Here is a 14563-nt window from a genome sequence, read left to right as displayed (position 1 = left end):
CATGTTCACATTTTTAGTAGGTCAGAAAATAAGTGTATCTCAAACTGTCTCTTTCAAAGGGATATTTTAGGGAATTTGGGAAAACACAGTAAGTCCTCAATAGAATTAATTTCATATTCAAATTACTTAGCTTTTTATTTACTAATTTTTATATCAAATCCCTTGTGGTAATTATATTAAAAATAGTTTTATTTTAGATCATAATTTAGGTTTTTGGATTTTGTTTTCCTCGTTTCTCGCTAGAACAATAAATGATAGTTCTGTAGAGTGCTAATTTTAAAAAGTAGCATCCATTCACAGAGGCATTTCTTGACATGCTGGCCTTTGAGGAATTACAGCAGAGCAACTAGTTTTGGTAACTTTTCTGTAATGCGGGCATGTTCTGTAAAACTAGTGTGCTCTATAAAATTAGTGTTTAGAGTAAAACACTAAAATTAATTTTTTTTTTTTTTTTTTTTTTTTTTTTTTTTTTTTTTTTTTTTGGTGAGAGGAGGGTGTTTATCAGCAGATGTCAAATAGCTCACTGAAATTATGGATCCTCTGAATGAGAATAGGCTCTCTGAGGTGGCTTGGCCCCATCAGTCCCTAAGCAGAGCCCAGGCCACCAGCAGGGGTGCAGGTGTCAGCAGCTGCTGCTGTCACAGGCAGAACAGGGTGCTCAGCAGTGTTCAGCTGACACTGTCACAAGGCCTTTAGCGAGAGTGAACTGAGTGATTCATCACAATTCAGCTTATGAGTTGCATAGTTCAATCATCTATCTTCATAAAATGCTGGTGACAGCCTCTGCTGTGCATCAGAATGTTGCTAACCCAAGTATGATGCAAAGATAATATGTTTGCATGATTTATTGCCTGTGGGTCCTGTAATTACTAATTATGCATATGACAGACCACCTAATGCATAAAATGCAGCAGAAAACCTGCAATGAAAAATTATAATAGCAGGGCAGATCAAGTTCTTATTGAAAAGAAACTTTACGGTAAGGAGGGAGATGAAATTTTCTGACCCCATAAAAGCCCTATATTTGCATTAGGAATTTTTAATAAAACTGCAGAAAAGGAAAAAAAAATCTACTAGTTTTTAACCTCTCTATTTTCCATTGTGGTCTCACTTCTTATTTAAAAACTAATGGAATTATTAACAGGGTAGAGGACAGAAAATAAAAATTGGAAAAGACACCATAATTAAATATGATTCATGAAGTGTCACCTTATTCCTAAGTATCACAGACAGACTAAACTATTAATTTCCTAATCTTTTCAGAGAAGACAAAATTTCTGGTAAAATTTATTTCTTCCTTTGCCTACTAGAACAAAGACAAAATTAAACAAATATAAACAAATTAAACAAAATTAAACAAATTAAACAAATACTGGTGAAGTAAAAAGCAGTAATAAAGTGGTTATTACAATTGTGTGGTCAGCAAAGAGATTAAAAAGCTTTTGAAGTGTGTTAGTACTGTAAGAAAACTGTTGAGCTGTTAGAATCAATCGTTTTTCCCCTTAACAGAATGCCTGAAGGAAAAAGAAACAAAAAACAAAATTGTAATCTATGCACAACCTTCATACTTGAGTTAGAGTCTTTGGCTTGAGTGCCTTCTTTAGAAATTTTAAAGAAATAAATTCTATAAAAATTCTGTAAAAGCTTGCCTACTCTACAAACTGCTGGTCCTTCTATTCGCACAAAGATTGATGCAGCTGCAGGAGTGGAGCTGCATTTCGGGGCAGAAGTTTGTTCTAACTTACTTGATGCTCAGGAGTTATTAATTTAGGTTGATTCCCTCACTGTCAGAACAGATTCAGTAATTATGAGTGGGTACAGTATACATAACCTGAGTTGGAAGCAATTTTTTTATCATGAAATTTAGTAGTAGTGGTGACCAGGAAAAGTGAATGCCTCTCCATTGCAAGGATTTTGATTATCACAGGCTGGTAGGTGTGAAGGATACTGCAGCTCATCTAATCCAGCTTCATGAAAACTTGGGGTTTTCTGTGTGTTGGCCTAAATTCTCATCTGGTACAGATACCTGGAAGTTCAGGACTTCAGCAGAGGCATTTATAATTAGCTCACCATTGTGATTTCCTCATCAGTGACATTAACCCCAGCTGAACTCCCTGTAACCAAAGGACAGAGGTATTTGTGTGGCTCTTTTACACTTATTATTTCTGAGACATATGATTTTAGAGTTGTAATGATAACATCACAGCTTCCGATCTCTCAATCCCTCTGATCCTGACTAGCAGATATTGTATCATGTGCGTATGGGTATGCATCAGTGTATTTCCCATGTCAGCTCTCCCAGTGTCCTATGAATTATATTGACAGGGCTGCTCTGTTCCTGGCCCTCCTCTCTTTCAGCCAGTGGATTCATTCTGCATTTCAAAGGCAGCTCCTCTAGGACCCCGCACTGTAACTGCTTAGCTCTGTTCTCGCTGCTGTGCCGAAAGATCCACTGCTGTGTGGCTGTGTTTGAAAGAACTGCCTTTTTCTCCCTTACTGGGTGGGAAGTCATTCCTCATTTTCCAGGAGTCTAGGGCAACTCCACTGACATTCACAGTTCATCTAATGCTGTGTTTAGGAGCAGCAAAATAGGGCACTGTTTATTTGAAGAATAGATGGTCTGATACCTTTTCAAAGGTGTGGGGTTGTAATTTAAACAATGTATTCCTCTTCGACAACCCCTCGTGAAAAATGCATGTGAGAAGGAATGCTGCCATGTCAAACTGGCAGGGAAGCAGAGGAGCTGGAGGCATTTTCGAGTTTCTTCACTTCTTAGAACTTCTTTTATGCTGAAAGGCTGCTTTTATTAGATACTTTATCCTACATGAACACAGGAAATACACTCTTAAAGCGTAGGACGGAGTAATGGACAGAGTCAGAGTACAGGCTATCTTGGCACTGAGATCTAGCTTGCATTTCCAACAGCAGTCTGTGAAAGGCAATATTAAGTAAAATGTAAAGCAGTCATAAAATGCTAGCATTTTAAATTATGTTTTATGGTTTTCTTGGGAAAGCACTCCCTAAGATACAAATACTTTTGTTGTGTCTGCTTTTGAGACAGAATATATTTTATGATTACCCGCTACTGTGCTCTTAACCAAGATTGCAGAATGTATAATAACATTATTGTCCTGTACAGACAGGACAAGAGGACATAGCCTCAAGCTGTGCCAGGGCAGGTTCAGACTGTATACCAGGAAGAATGTTCCCACTGAAACTGTGTTTAAACATTGGAACAGGCTGCCCAGGGAGATGGTGGCACCATCATCTCTGGAAGCATTCAAGGAACTGGAAATGGTACTTAGTGCTGTGGTTTAATTGCCATGATGCTGCTCAGTCAAAGGCTGAACTCAATGATCTTGGAGGTCTTTACAAGTTTTAGTGATTCTATTATTCTATTAAAAAATAACTTTAGTTAAGAAAGTGGATCATTTGAAATTATCGTTATTTTAAGACTTTATTGTTGTGCGCTAATGTGAGAAACAAGTGCTCACTTTGAAAAATTAAAAAGATTTATTAAACCTTAACAGAAATACAACAAAGGACTACATAGGGAAAAAGCTGCAGCGCTGGGAACTGCCCATGTGATACCACATGGTTGGTTCATCTCCAAGATGGATGCTCAGACTTTTATACCCCTGGGGTTGCATCAGCCAGCCCTGGCCCCTCCCAGAGTCTGTCAGTCAGCTCTTCTTTGCCATTTATCAGTGGAGATTGCTTTCTTGTGACTTGATTGGAGATCAGGTGTTGCCATGCTGCACCCCGTAAGCACCAAGCTTTTCCATTCCAGCTGCCCCAGGTAAGGGACACAAGGGACACCTGTGCAGCCTTCTCTCTACCTGTCCTGGGCAACCCCAGATGTCTGATGGCAACAATGCAGGGGGGAAAAAGGGAACTATGGGGAGAACAGAGGGCATCTGAACTACAGTAACATAACTATACATCAATAAAGCTTCTCTTACAATTCACACAATATTCATCCTTTAATTGCAAAAGCCAATCATTTCATTATCCATCTATAACAGCTAAGAACTTTATTGGTTTTTTTTCTCTGCCACCTTTCTGGTTTTGGAGATGCACCTACTTAACAGAAACAGGGATCTGTGACAGCAAATGCACACAAATTATGGAGAAAATATTTTCTTCTTGGAGCAAGGAGCATCTTGGACTTCTCCCTTTCAGAGTGCTAAGGCAGGGTTTTATCACTCTTTCCTTAGGGGTCCTGATAGAAGGGAACAGGCTGTTTTCTTTTTGAATCAAGATCCCAATGTCCAAAGCAAATGCTTTCAACATTTTAGACCTGGCTCTGTCTTCAGTAGCAAGCAGTGCAGCACAATGGGAGTGAGCAACAGAGCAGAACAGTTCATGCTGAGACCTCAAAGTCCATGCAAAGTCATTTGCACATGAGTGGGGGTTTGTGAGTCTGGCCTTAGTTTCATCTGAAGCAAATAAAGCCCTCAGGCATGGAGACTTAAACTAATACAAAAAAAGTCCACTATGACGGGACAAGTGCAAGATTTGCTCTATACACACACTTCAGCAACAAACTAAAACCACAATTCAGTTTGCATGTAAACCTTTACCTCCACCTCTGTAGGATCCTGGTTCATGCACAAAACTGTCTTCTGCGGTGCAGAGTTCTCTGCATTTGTTTTTGGCTGCAAAACTGGTCTGCAGCAAGGTTAAGTCCACCCTCAATGTGTCACTAACAGAATTTCAACCACTCTACGGAAAGTCATTCAAAGAAAATCAGTTTTCATATGTTTGGTTCTGGCAGTGGAGTATTCTAGGTTAAGAAAAAAAAGGCTTTAAATAAAAAATTGTTTAATGTAGCTTGAGTTGAATTAAAAGGAGATAATGAAGAAACACTAATCAATTGGCCGTTGGTATTTGCTAGATAATGCCAACATTTATTAATTTTTTCTGGTAGGAGCGGTGGGTTTGATTTTCTACAGTTTATGCCTCTGGAATAGAGGCAGAGGTATGAGCAAATCCTTGTAAAAAGCACTATATTTAATTTAGAAGAAAAAATTGCAATGTTTCTCCTATTTGCTGGGAGGGAACTATGTACAATGAAGATAAAACTGTAAACAGAATTTTTGTATAATAGTAATAAGTTACAAAAGAGGGCTGCTATGCAAACTTCCTTTCAAAAACTCTGGAGCCTAGAGCTTTCTGTATCTTCTAAGCAGGAGCATAATGAAAGTGTTGCAGGTGCTGATTTGAAAGTATTGCCAAATGAGCAACATAAAAGCTGGTTTTGTGTACCACAAGTTAAGTAATAAAGCTCAGTCACCTCTTCTCCCATCATATACTTCAAACTCTCAGTCATGCATTGATGACCACAAAACATGCATTGAAAAAACTGTTTGGATATCTGAGACATATTTAGGCTTCACTTTGCCAGAGTATTTTAAGATGTGCACAGCTTTTATACCCTTGAGTAATCTCCTACTAAAAAATGTTTTTTAAATATTCTTGTTGATTCAGAACCCAGGCTGGTAAGCTTGTCTCAAGCATTTAAAATATCAAAACAATGTTACATTTGATTTTAGCTGTTGGTCAGGCAATGTCAATTTCCTTTTAGTTCAATGGAGTTTTTTCTGCTTTTTCTGTACCTTCTTTTTTCTTACCAACAAAAGCCTCTGCACTGAATTCTGTTCTGTTTGCAATTTAAGTATGCTGCTTACACCAAAGTGAAAGTGTTTAAGTTGGGAACTAGGGGAAAAATCTCCGGAAATACCACTAGTCTATGTTTCTGAATCTTCCCTGAATACTTCAGTACTGTGAAATTAAAAGTTACAGATTCAATTTCCTCCCTTGTCTGGAATATCTACTTATTTTATTTTTTTACATTGTTTAGCCAGCATGTATGTGCCAAAAATAAGAACTTTCTCTGTCATGGTTTTGTAGGCATCTCGACTTGATTAGTCCAAAGATAAGACAAAATACTGATGTTTAGTTGCTCTGTTCTTTTCAAATTTAGGCCTTCAAATAATAAATGTACAATAAATATAAATTGTAATGACACAAAAGAGTTTCAAATTCAGAAAGGCCTTCTCAAATAAAGTTAAACAAAGTATGACAGAATAATAGCCACAAACAAGTATCTTAGAGTTTCATAAGATGGAAAGTACTGGTTAGCTCACTTATCAAAATATTAAGATGCTTAGCATATAAAAATAATGATTCAGTGCAGTATGGTATCTAGTAGATGATTATTAAAATTATAAAATGAAGTTAAAGATTTATAAGTATAATGATGTTTCTAAGGTGGTTTTCTTCTTATAATTCACAAGGGAAAAAAGAAAACAATTTTCCAGAAAAAAAAATTGAGGTTTCTTTTGTAAATTGTACGTGTAGAATAAAGCAGAGTTAATTTGCTAGATTTGATTGCAATTACTGACATTGCTTGACTCCTAATAATAGATCATATTTTGCATTAATATGTTCCTAGTTTTAAGTAAAGAAAGTTGTTTTCATTCTAGGTGCTTTTAGATGTCGGTAAACGTCTTCAGGTCTCAATGATGATGATTGTCTGGGTATGGGGGACGATGTTGTAAGGTAATTGTAGTGTTGCCAGCTAAAAGGCAGGTACAGCTAGATGCTATCTGCAAATAGTTTTGGGGAGTTCAGAATAGTTAGCTAAAAACTAAGTAATATCTAAGTTAACATTAAAGTTCTGCTAAATAATGACCATTTTGATTAGTAATGGTCAGTAACAGATAATGAGTGACCATTGCCTGTTTCTTAGTAAAGATTAATCCAGGAGCCCTTCATGAAGGTGATTGCCATTGAGCAAGTGTCTTATGCAATTCCAGGGCCCAGATTGTGTTTTGAGAACCAACACTTTCTAATGTGATATTGACTGGAATAGAGAAAGAGGACAGTGGCAAAAATTGTGTTTGATCTCTAACAGCATTCTTTCTTCAAGCTGAAACAAATATCAACATTCTATTTTCCAAGTGTATGTATTTTCATGTCTAAGGCAAAATTTAACAATTTAATTTTATTTTTTTAATGAAAATAAAGAAAGCGTGAAGAAGAGAAGAGAGAGGAGAGAAAAATGCTGTGTTTGAAAAGCTAAAATTTTTTCAGAAGTTGCACAAGATTGTACAAGCATCTAAACTTAGAATTTGTAAATGTCATTCAAGTGTAAACATTATCTGTTTTTATTAATTTTCAATAGGAGAACAAAAAGAAATCTTTATGAATTTGACCATTATTTACCAGATTTATGTTTCATTACATTAAAATCACTAGTTGCCAAGCCTTTTATAAGGATATGTTTGAATATTATAAAGACTCTGCAGCATTGTAGATTTATGTATTTATTGTATTTTCTGTTTCCTGCACAACAGTATTAACTGTGGAAACAAGAAAATTACCTGCTCTTTCAAAAATGTGTCCTGTACATAGAAGGTTAGAGATGCATATGAAGCTATATTCTCATTTTTTCTCGTCTAGATAATGTTGTGTTATGTTTAACTTTCAGAGCAAAACCAGTCTAAATTAGATATCACCAACAGGCAAAATTGGAACATTTTTCCAACTACTCACCTTAAAAAAGAACCCTGAGCTTAAACATGAGGACAAAATTTAAAAAGACTGTTTTGTTTCTGTTGGGAGAACAAGGTTTTCTATCATCAAAATACCTTCAAGGACTGCATTTTACACTAGCTTATATAAATGCTCATCGGGATAGTCAAAAAATGGATAAAAATTAAAATAAAAACATATTTTCTGAATCAAAAGTCCTCAAACAAATTATATACTTAGATAGCTTATTGAAGAAACTATCTAAAATATTATTTTTGGAGGAGCTGTGATTTTGCTTTTCCAATTTAAAATTACAATCAAATAAATACAAAAAAGGCACAGATCATGTAATTACATCTGGTGATTATATTTTATCTTTTTCTGATTGAATATTCTTGGCATATACTGCTGTATATTTGAACACAGCTGAATGTTTCAAACCAAACATTGTTGGCTTTTATTCTTATAGTCAGAAATACTAATGCAAAGATATACTGAGTTGGTGAGGGATTGGCCAGGAATAACAATTATGAGCATGCTGAAATGTGGTTCTGTCTGGCTAAAGTGAAAACAATAATAAACCTTTCCCTCTGCCTTCAGATTGAGTATTGAGGGCTTCATCTCCTAGTAGAATATGCAAGAAATTACAATACAGAGTATTTACTACAGCAGTGGGAACTAACAACCCGTGTGAAGCTGCATAGCCTTGCATTGCTCCAGTGCTTCATGGAGATAATGATAATATTCTTTCCTTGTTTCCTTCTTTACATTTAAACTGAATTTTGAGTTACAGTCCTACATCAGAATTAATACAATGTTCTGTTCTGATGTGGCAGATGTTCTGGTGTTAACTTCAGAAGAATTTTTTCCAGGTGCATCAGTAGATTGTATAAGCTAGCACTCATTGGTAGTCACTGCATGGGTCAGTACTTTTGAAAGGAAGATTTGATCACACAAGGCTATCCATAGAAGAATTTGAGACTTTTGCTGCTATAGTTTTCCCTGAGGCAAAACTCAACCAGATGTTATCTTTCTGAATTCTCCATTATGTATTAAACCCTTGTACTTTTTTAGTATTCGTTAATCTAGTTCTTCCTCCATGTCTGTAATAAGCAAAACATCTGTTTCTTCTTGTTCAATCAAAGTGCCTAACTCAAGAGTCCTACTTTTTAAATAATGTCATTTAAATAGAAAACCTACATAGAGAGAATGCATTTCATTAAGATATTTAATCTGCATATGAAACCATCTTTTCCAGAACTGAGTAGGGAATTTGTGGTGACAGCAATATGCATTTCTTTTTTTTTATTTCTCTCAACTTGCATACTAAAAAAAGACTAAGAAGAAAAGGAATGCAAATAAATATATGTATCAGCGCAGATGAGGAAATTAAACTGCAATGAGAAGCCATCATTGTGCATTTGGGATGTAGGTCATCCTAAACTTTCTAGCTAAAAATTCTTTTATTGTAAGGAGACATGATCTACTCTTATGAATGAGTCTCAGTTTACAGAAGGATCTCAGCAAGCAAAAATAATCCTTATATACATGAGTCTTGTAATAAAATATTACAATAGAAACAGGTCATGCAGCTATGCAAATGTATCCCCTATTATATATATATAAAATACATCATCTATCCCAATAATAATTTAAGTTCCTGACACAAATCATTGTGCCATTTATAAAGGAGGGTTAACACTATTGCTGCTAATAAACATAAATAAAAAATCAGATAAAAACAGTGGCAGAGATAAAAGATGCTTTTAGTGTTTTGACTGGGGAGCAAAATTCTGTAAAGAAAATAGTATTTGCTGAGTAGTAATGAGCAATCCTCCTTAGCACTCATCAGTAAACTCTGCAGGAAAGAAATGTGCCAGTAAGTTTTCTAAGCAAACATAAAATTGTACAAGAATTTTTGAGACAACTTTGAGCCAGAACAGTTGGGAATATTACTGTCATACTGCAAAGCTCCATGAGGATGGGTAATACCTTTAGCTAAGTAAACAGCCTTAATTAATGATTATTTTGTATCAATACACTGAAGAGTTCATAAAGCAGAAACAGTGTCATCTTTCAGGGACTGACAGAAATGATGCTAACTTGTAGGGGCAGATATTTTTAATACATCAAAACAACAGTGCTCCTCCAAACATGCCTCTAGCAAGCAGCTTACAGACAACAGTGTGTCCCCTTGCTAAATCTTGCTAAATGCTGTGCACACAGAGAGAATGCATGAAATCACTTTTGCTCTTAACCTGCAGCTCTCCTCATGCTCTCATTTCCTGATTTGCTCAGGAGAACCACCTGCTCTGCTCATCCACCTTCCCTCCACCTGCTTTTTGCCTTGAGTCATTGGAGTGTTCAGTTTCTCAGAGTGCTGCTGGTGAGCTTGGGGGGTATTCCCTTCACTGCACATGGGGACTGCACAGTACAAACGCAAAATACAAAAGTACAGATTAAAATAACTGAAGTATTTGGCATCTCATGCCATATTTAAAAACTTTTCTCATTAGTACGTTCAGTTCATTCTTTTATGAAGGAGTATCCTCAAGAGGTGAGGATGGTGAGCTTAGCCTTATTATATGAAATACAGTGAATTTCCAACTTCATAGCGCAGTCATTTGTCTCTAGCTCCATCAGTTGTCATGGTGGGTACTCGCACTCCCACTCCTCAACAGGGCAAGGGGAGAAAATAGGACTGAGAAGTTCATGGAGTGAGATAAAGACAGGGAGATCATTTACCAATTACAGTCGCAAGCAAAACAGACTCAGCTTGTGAAAATTAATTTAATTCATTGCCAATTAAAATAGATCTAGGTACCTTTCCATACTTTAGATGTACCTCCGTTTGTGATGAGCAGCTCTTGCCACTGCTTTTGTGCCCCATGTTTTAATAGCCAACTCTTAAATTTTCTCCAGCAGTCCCTAGTCGTTGTTATTCAGTTCAAGGTAATACTGAATACCTGGATAAAAATATAAAATAGATTTTTTTTTTTTAATATTAGGTCATCTCAGGCTGGAAAATTGGCTTTTAAGTATGTTCTGATAAGCTTCAGTTGTAGTAGCACATGCTGTAACAAATTTGGTTTTGAAGTCCACAAATAATTGTGTATTTTTCTTTCTTCGTTTATTATCAGTAAAGAATAATTTTATCTATGTTATATGTTTTTCAGTTTCTTCTTTTTCAGCACTAATGAAAATAGGGAAGGAGCTTACAAACAAGGAAAAATCCCCTCATATTTGGTATATTAGGTCTTTCTTCTGTTCTTACTTTTGATTGAATAAGCTTACAAGCTTCAGTAGTAACATTTCTTACTATACATTTTAAGAGGCTTCTGCCACTTTTATTCATACTAATAAATTTTCTGAGAATATTATGAGAAGAGCCCCCTATTTTATTTCACAACTTGATTACATATTTTAAACAAAGATGCGAAAACACTAAGGGAAAAAATATTCATCAAATGTTTAGGTATATCTCTTTGCTGTGACTGTTGTTTGTTTGAAGAAGGTAACATTCTTTTGGATATTTTGAGAAGTTATGTTGCATTATACTTCTGCTGACATTTTGTTTTCCACTTAATTTTAGAAACAGCTTATTACATTGCATTGTGCTTTATTTTTGCAAATGACATTTTGCTAAGGTGACTTCATCTAGGTGGAGAAAATATTGCTTGTCAGAGGTGCCAAACCTTGCAGTTTGCTTTTACTCCAGCATTTGCTACTCACTTGCTGACCCAGCATAACCTGTCTGCAGGTTAGTAGTTAAATGAGTAGAACAAACCAGCACCCTTTGTCAGTTCTTAATGTGCCAAGCAAACTGGCTTTCTGCCGGCTGCTTGAGACAACATGAGAAATATATAAATTCTGTGGGTTTTAAAAGATCTGAGTGAATGAACAATTCCATCTGCTTCACTGCTGCCTGTATTTGGAGGACAGTGCTCCCGTAAGATTGTGGGGTTTTCAGACATGTGCTGGTTTTGAAGTTCCTCTGTGATAATGTCTTCCTCTTCTCTGAGCCCTACATCCCAATTAGCTGTGAATTCACCACCTACGTGAGCCTTTTCCCCTCCTATTTTTACTTTCCCTTTTCTTGGAAATATCTATAACAATATCTGCCTAACATGAGCATAATGTGCCCTTTGGCACTCTTACTCACTATAGTTAAATGGACGAATCAATATATTTTCCTTCTGAGCTTAATCATGGAAACAATTAAGACATATTCTTTATTAGTAAAATGCAGAATATGGCCTTTTGATAGGAAAGGTCAGTGATAACATCTGTAGTTAGATACTGTTATGCCTGTGAGCCTGGACACTTCAATAGTTCCAAGACTTGTATTTATGCTATAATGTGGATTTCTTTGTAATTGTCACTTTAATAACAATACCTCATTATCCTACTAAAATTATTTCATTTCTGCAGTAACCTTTATGAAACCTTATATAATGAGCCTATGAAAGAGACACCCAAAACACTTAGAGATAGTTAATATTGGAGTAAGTAAAATGTTGCAATGTTTTTTTGTTCTTCATAGGCTCTGGTCTCAATGATGGGCAGTGGCATGAAGTTCGGTTCCTGGCTAAGGAAAACTTTGCTGTCCTCACCATTGATGGCGATGAAGCTTCAGCTGTTCGAACCAACAGCCCTCTACAAGTCAAGACGGGAGAAAAATATTTCTTTGGAGGTAAAAAAATATCAAATGCATGCCCAAAGTTCTGTTGTCTTTTAATGTATATAACAGGTGAAATGGAGTTCAGGACGTAATTCATTTATGTGTATCTTATAATGGGGTAAAAGCCCATAGGTGTACAATACTAAATTTAATTTGTCTTTCAATCTAACTTGGAATGATTTCTTAAATCTCTGAATATTTCAGAGAAAGGGGACTCGATAATTTAAACAAAAGGCACAAAGTGGAGAAATAAAATTTTTAAGTTTGAAATCCTGAAGAGAAAAAAAAAGAAATCAATTGTTCCGGACAGGCCCTGATTTTTTTGCTGCCTTTTAAGCTCTATCATGATTGTGGATAGTTGAGAAGCTCTCATAGGTTGAAGCCTTAGACTGTTCAGTATTTTTGTTTGTTGACAGTCCATACATTAAAAAAGAAGTGCCTTTGATATTTATTGTGCCTTTGGTATTTATTGTGCTTGGTCTTTTATGTTAGTGTTATGAAAATCAAAAAAGGCCATCAGAACTCTTGGATTTTTAAAACTTTAAATTTCTATATTAAAAAGTGTCTTTTTGTGTTAAAAATATTTTTGATCAAAAAAACCCAGCAGGTAGCACTTTTGGAGTGTGGCACACATTTCAAAATTCATGGAACACAAATTCTTCAGACAAAGAGCATAAATTTTAAAAGCAGAATTTATCAGTGTTAAGAATTGATTTCTTTAAAACTTACAAGGTACACGTCTAATAAAAATAAAATATAAATGTGATACTATAAATAGTCATAATATTACCCAAGGAATGGAAAATTTATTGTTACATGAAGTACTTTAAATAGGAAGGGAAAACAGTAATTTCAAGGTTGTTTGTATTTCATTGTTATCAAATTAAAGGTCTGTCACAAGGGTTAAACTTCCTGTTGCTGTAACATGCCTATTTTCCAATATCCATAATTCAGCTAATGCTGTATTTTTAGCCTATTGCCTCAAGTAAGAGTTCTAGTATAGCCAGTTTCCACATGCTAAAGTGTGAAAATTATTTTGTTGTCAAAACATAGTATGTTCAATTTGTCAGAACAGTCTGTGACATTCTAATTAAATGAAGCTATTAAGCACACATAGGAGACAATGAGAAATGCTGCACAAAATACATTGTGTTAAATTCTGTTAATTTTCATAGCTAAAATCACCAGACCACTATTACATTTCTGAAGAGATTGACTGATTTCTTCTGAAATGTCTTTTACCTCTGTTTCTCTGTCTTTGAGGGACAGATTGACAATAGTCTCCAGGTAGCTTTTGTACCCTTTCTTGGTCAAAAGTCACGTTGATTTGTTGTCATTTCAGTTGACTATGAAATTTGCTTGATTTGTCGTTGCTGACCTGTACTTTATAATTCCACCATTCTTCCATAAAAAACAAGCGTGCATGCAGATATTGTTCCAGTGGGATATGGAAGTCAATCATGAAATCCCTGAAGTCTCATTCCCACATCTGTTCATGCAAATACATGGTCCTGTTACACAAACTATGGGGTGTTTGTTTTTCCTTAGTATCTTTTGTCCTCTGAAAGGTCTTCTAAAGTTATGTCAAAAGAACAGTGGTGTCCTAACCTTCAATAAACTCAAGTTTATTTCAAAATCTGCATTTTCAACACTTTCCTCACTCACATAAACTCAGAAGCTGTGAATCTGAGGAAGCTTAACTTATAGAACCCATTTATAATATTATGTTCCCGCATGAATATTTCTATATAAATGTATGTTTTTTATTTATGTATATATAAATAATATATTAAAGACTGCAACTTAGAGTCTTTTGGATGCATGTTATAAACCTAATGTTTATATTCATGACCTGCATCTCATAAGGCAAAGGTATTTTTGTTCTGTTCCCTCCAAATGTACATGTGCCTCCTCACTTGTCTTTAGAAGCACTCCAAGTCATGGCTTTAAACAAATAACATTTGCAAGAGGATGTAGAGAAGGAGAATAATGGGGAACCACAAAAATTTGGGCCAGGTGTTAATCAAAGATATTTTCATTAATTTCCTTCAGAATAAGTAAGGATAAGAAAGCATCAAGCACTTCTTTGCTGCAAATACACATGGTTGTTTAGTAAGTGATAGGTCCTTGAATTCCAAGGGCAACAGCCATCTGCACAATGCTAGATGGCTAGCAGAAATAATTATCAGTTCTTTGGTGATGTTTTCATTGTAAAATTGAATCTATATTTCTTTGCTAAAGAATTTAATATTATAATTACAGATACTTACACTGTTAAACCTTTGTGTTATGAAATACAAACATATATAACATATGCAAAATATAAATTATGAGATTTAAAGA

At 35.4% G+C, this 14563-nt stretch overlaps 1 protein-coding gene across 1 annotated transcript in view; it reads left to right on the top strand.

Annotated features, from left to right (window-relative positions):
• Positions 1 to 14563, top strand: part of CNTNAP2 (contactin associated protein 2) — a 1020353-nt gene that overhangs the window by 552160 nt on the left and 453630 nt on the right. Inside the window, exon 9 of the mRNA XM_058040331.1 lies at positions 12083 to 12232. Coding sequence (XP_057896314.1) covers positions 12083 to 12232 — 150 coding nt within the window. The remainder of the gene's footprint in view (positions 1 to 12082; positions 12233 to 14563) is intronic.

This window comes from Melospiza georgiana, chromosome 1 (genome assembly GCF_028018845.1).
Source record: "Melospiza georgiana isolate bMelGeo1 chromosome 1, bMelGeo1.pri, whole genome shotgun sequence".
Lineage (NCBI taxonomy): Eukaryota > Metazoa > Chordata > Aves > Passeriformes > Passerellidae > Melospiza > Melospiza georgiana.
The sequence above is the reverse complement of the archived record's forward strand: the minus strand, read 5'-3'. Positions and strand labels throughout refer to the sequence as shown.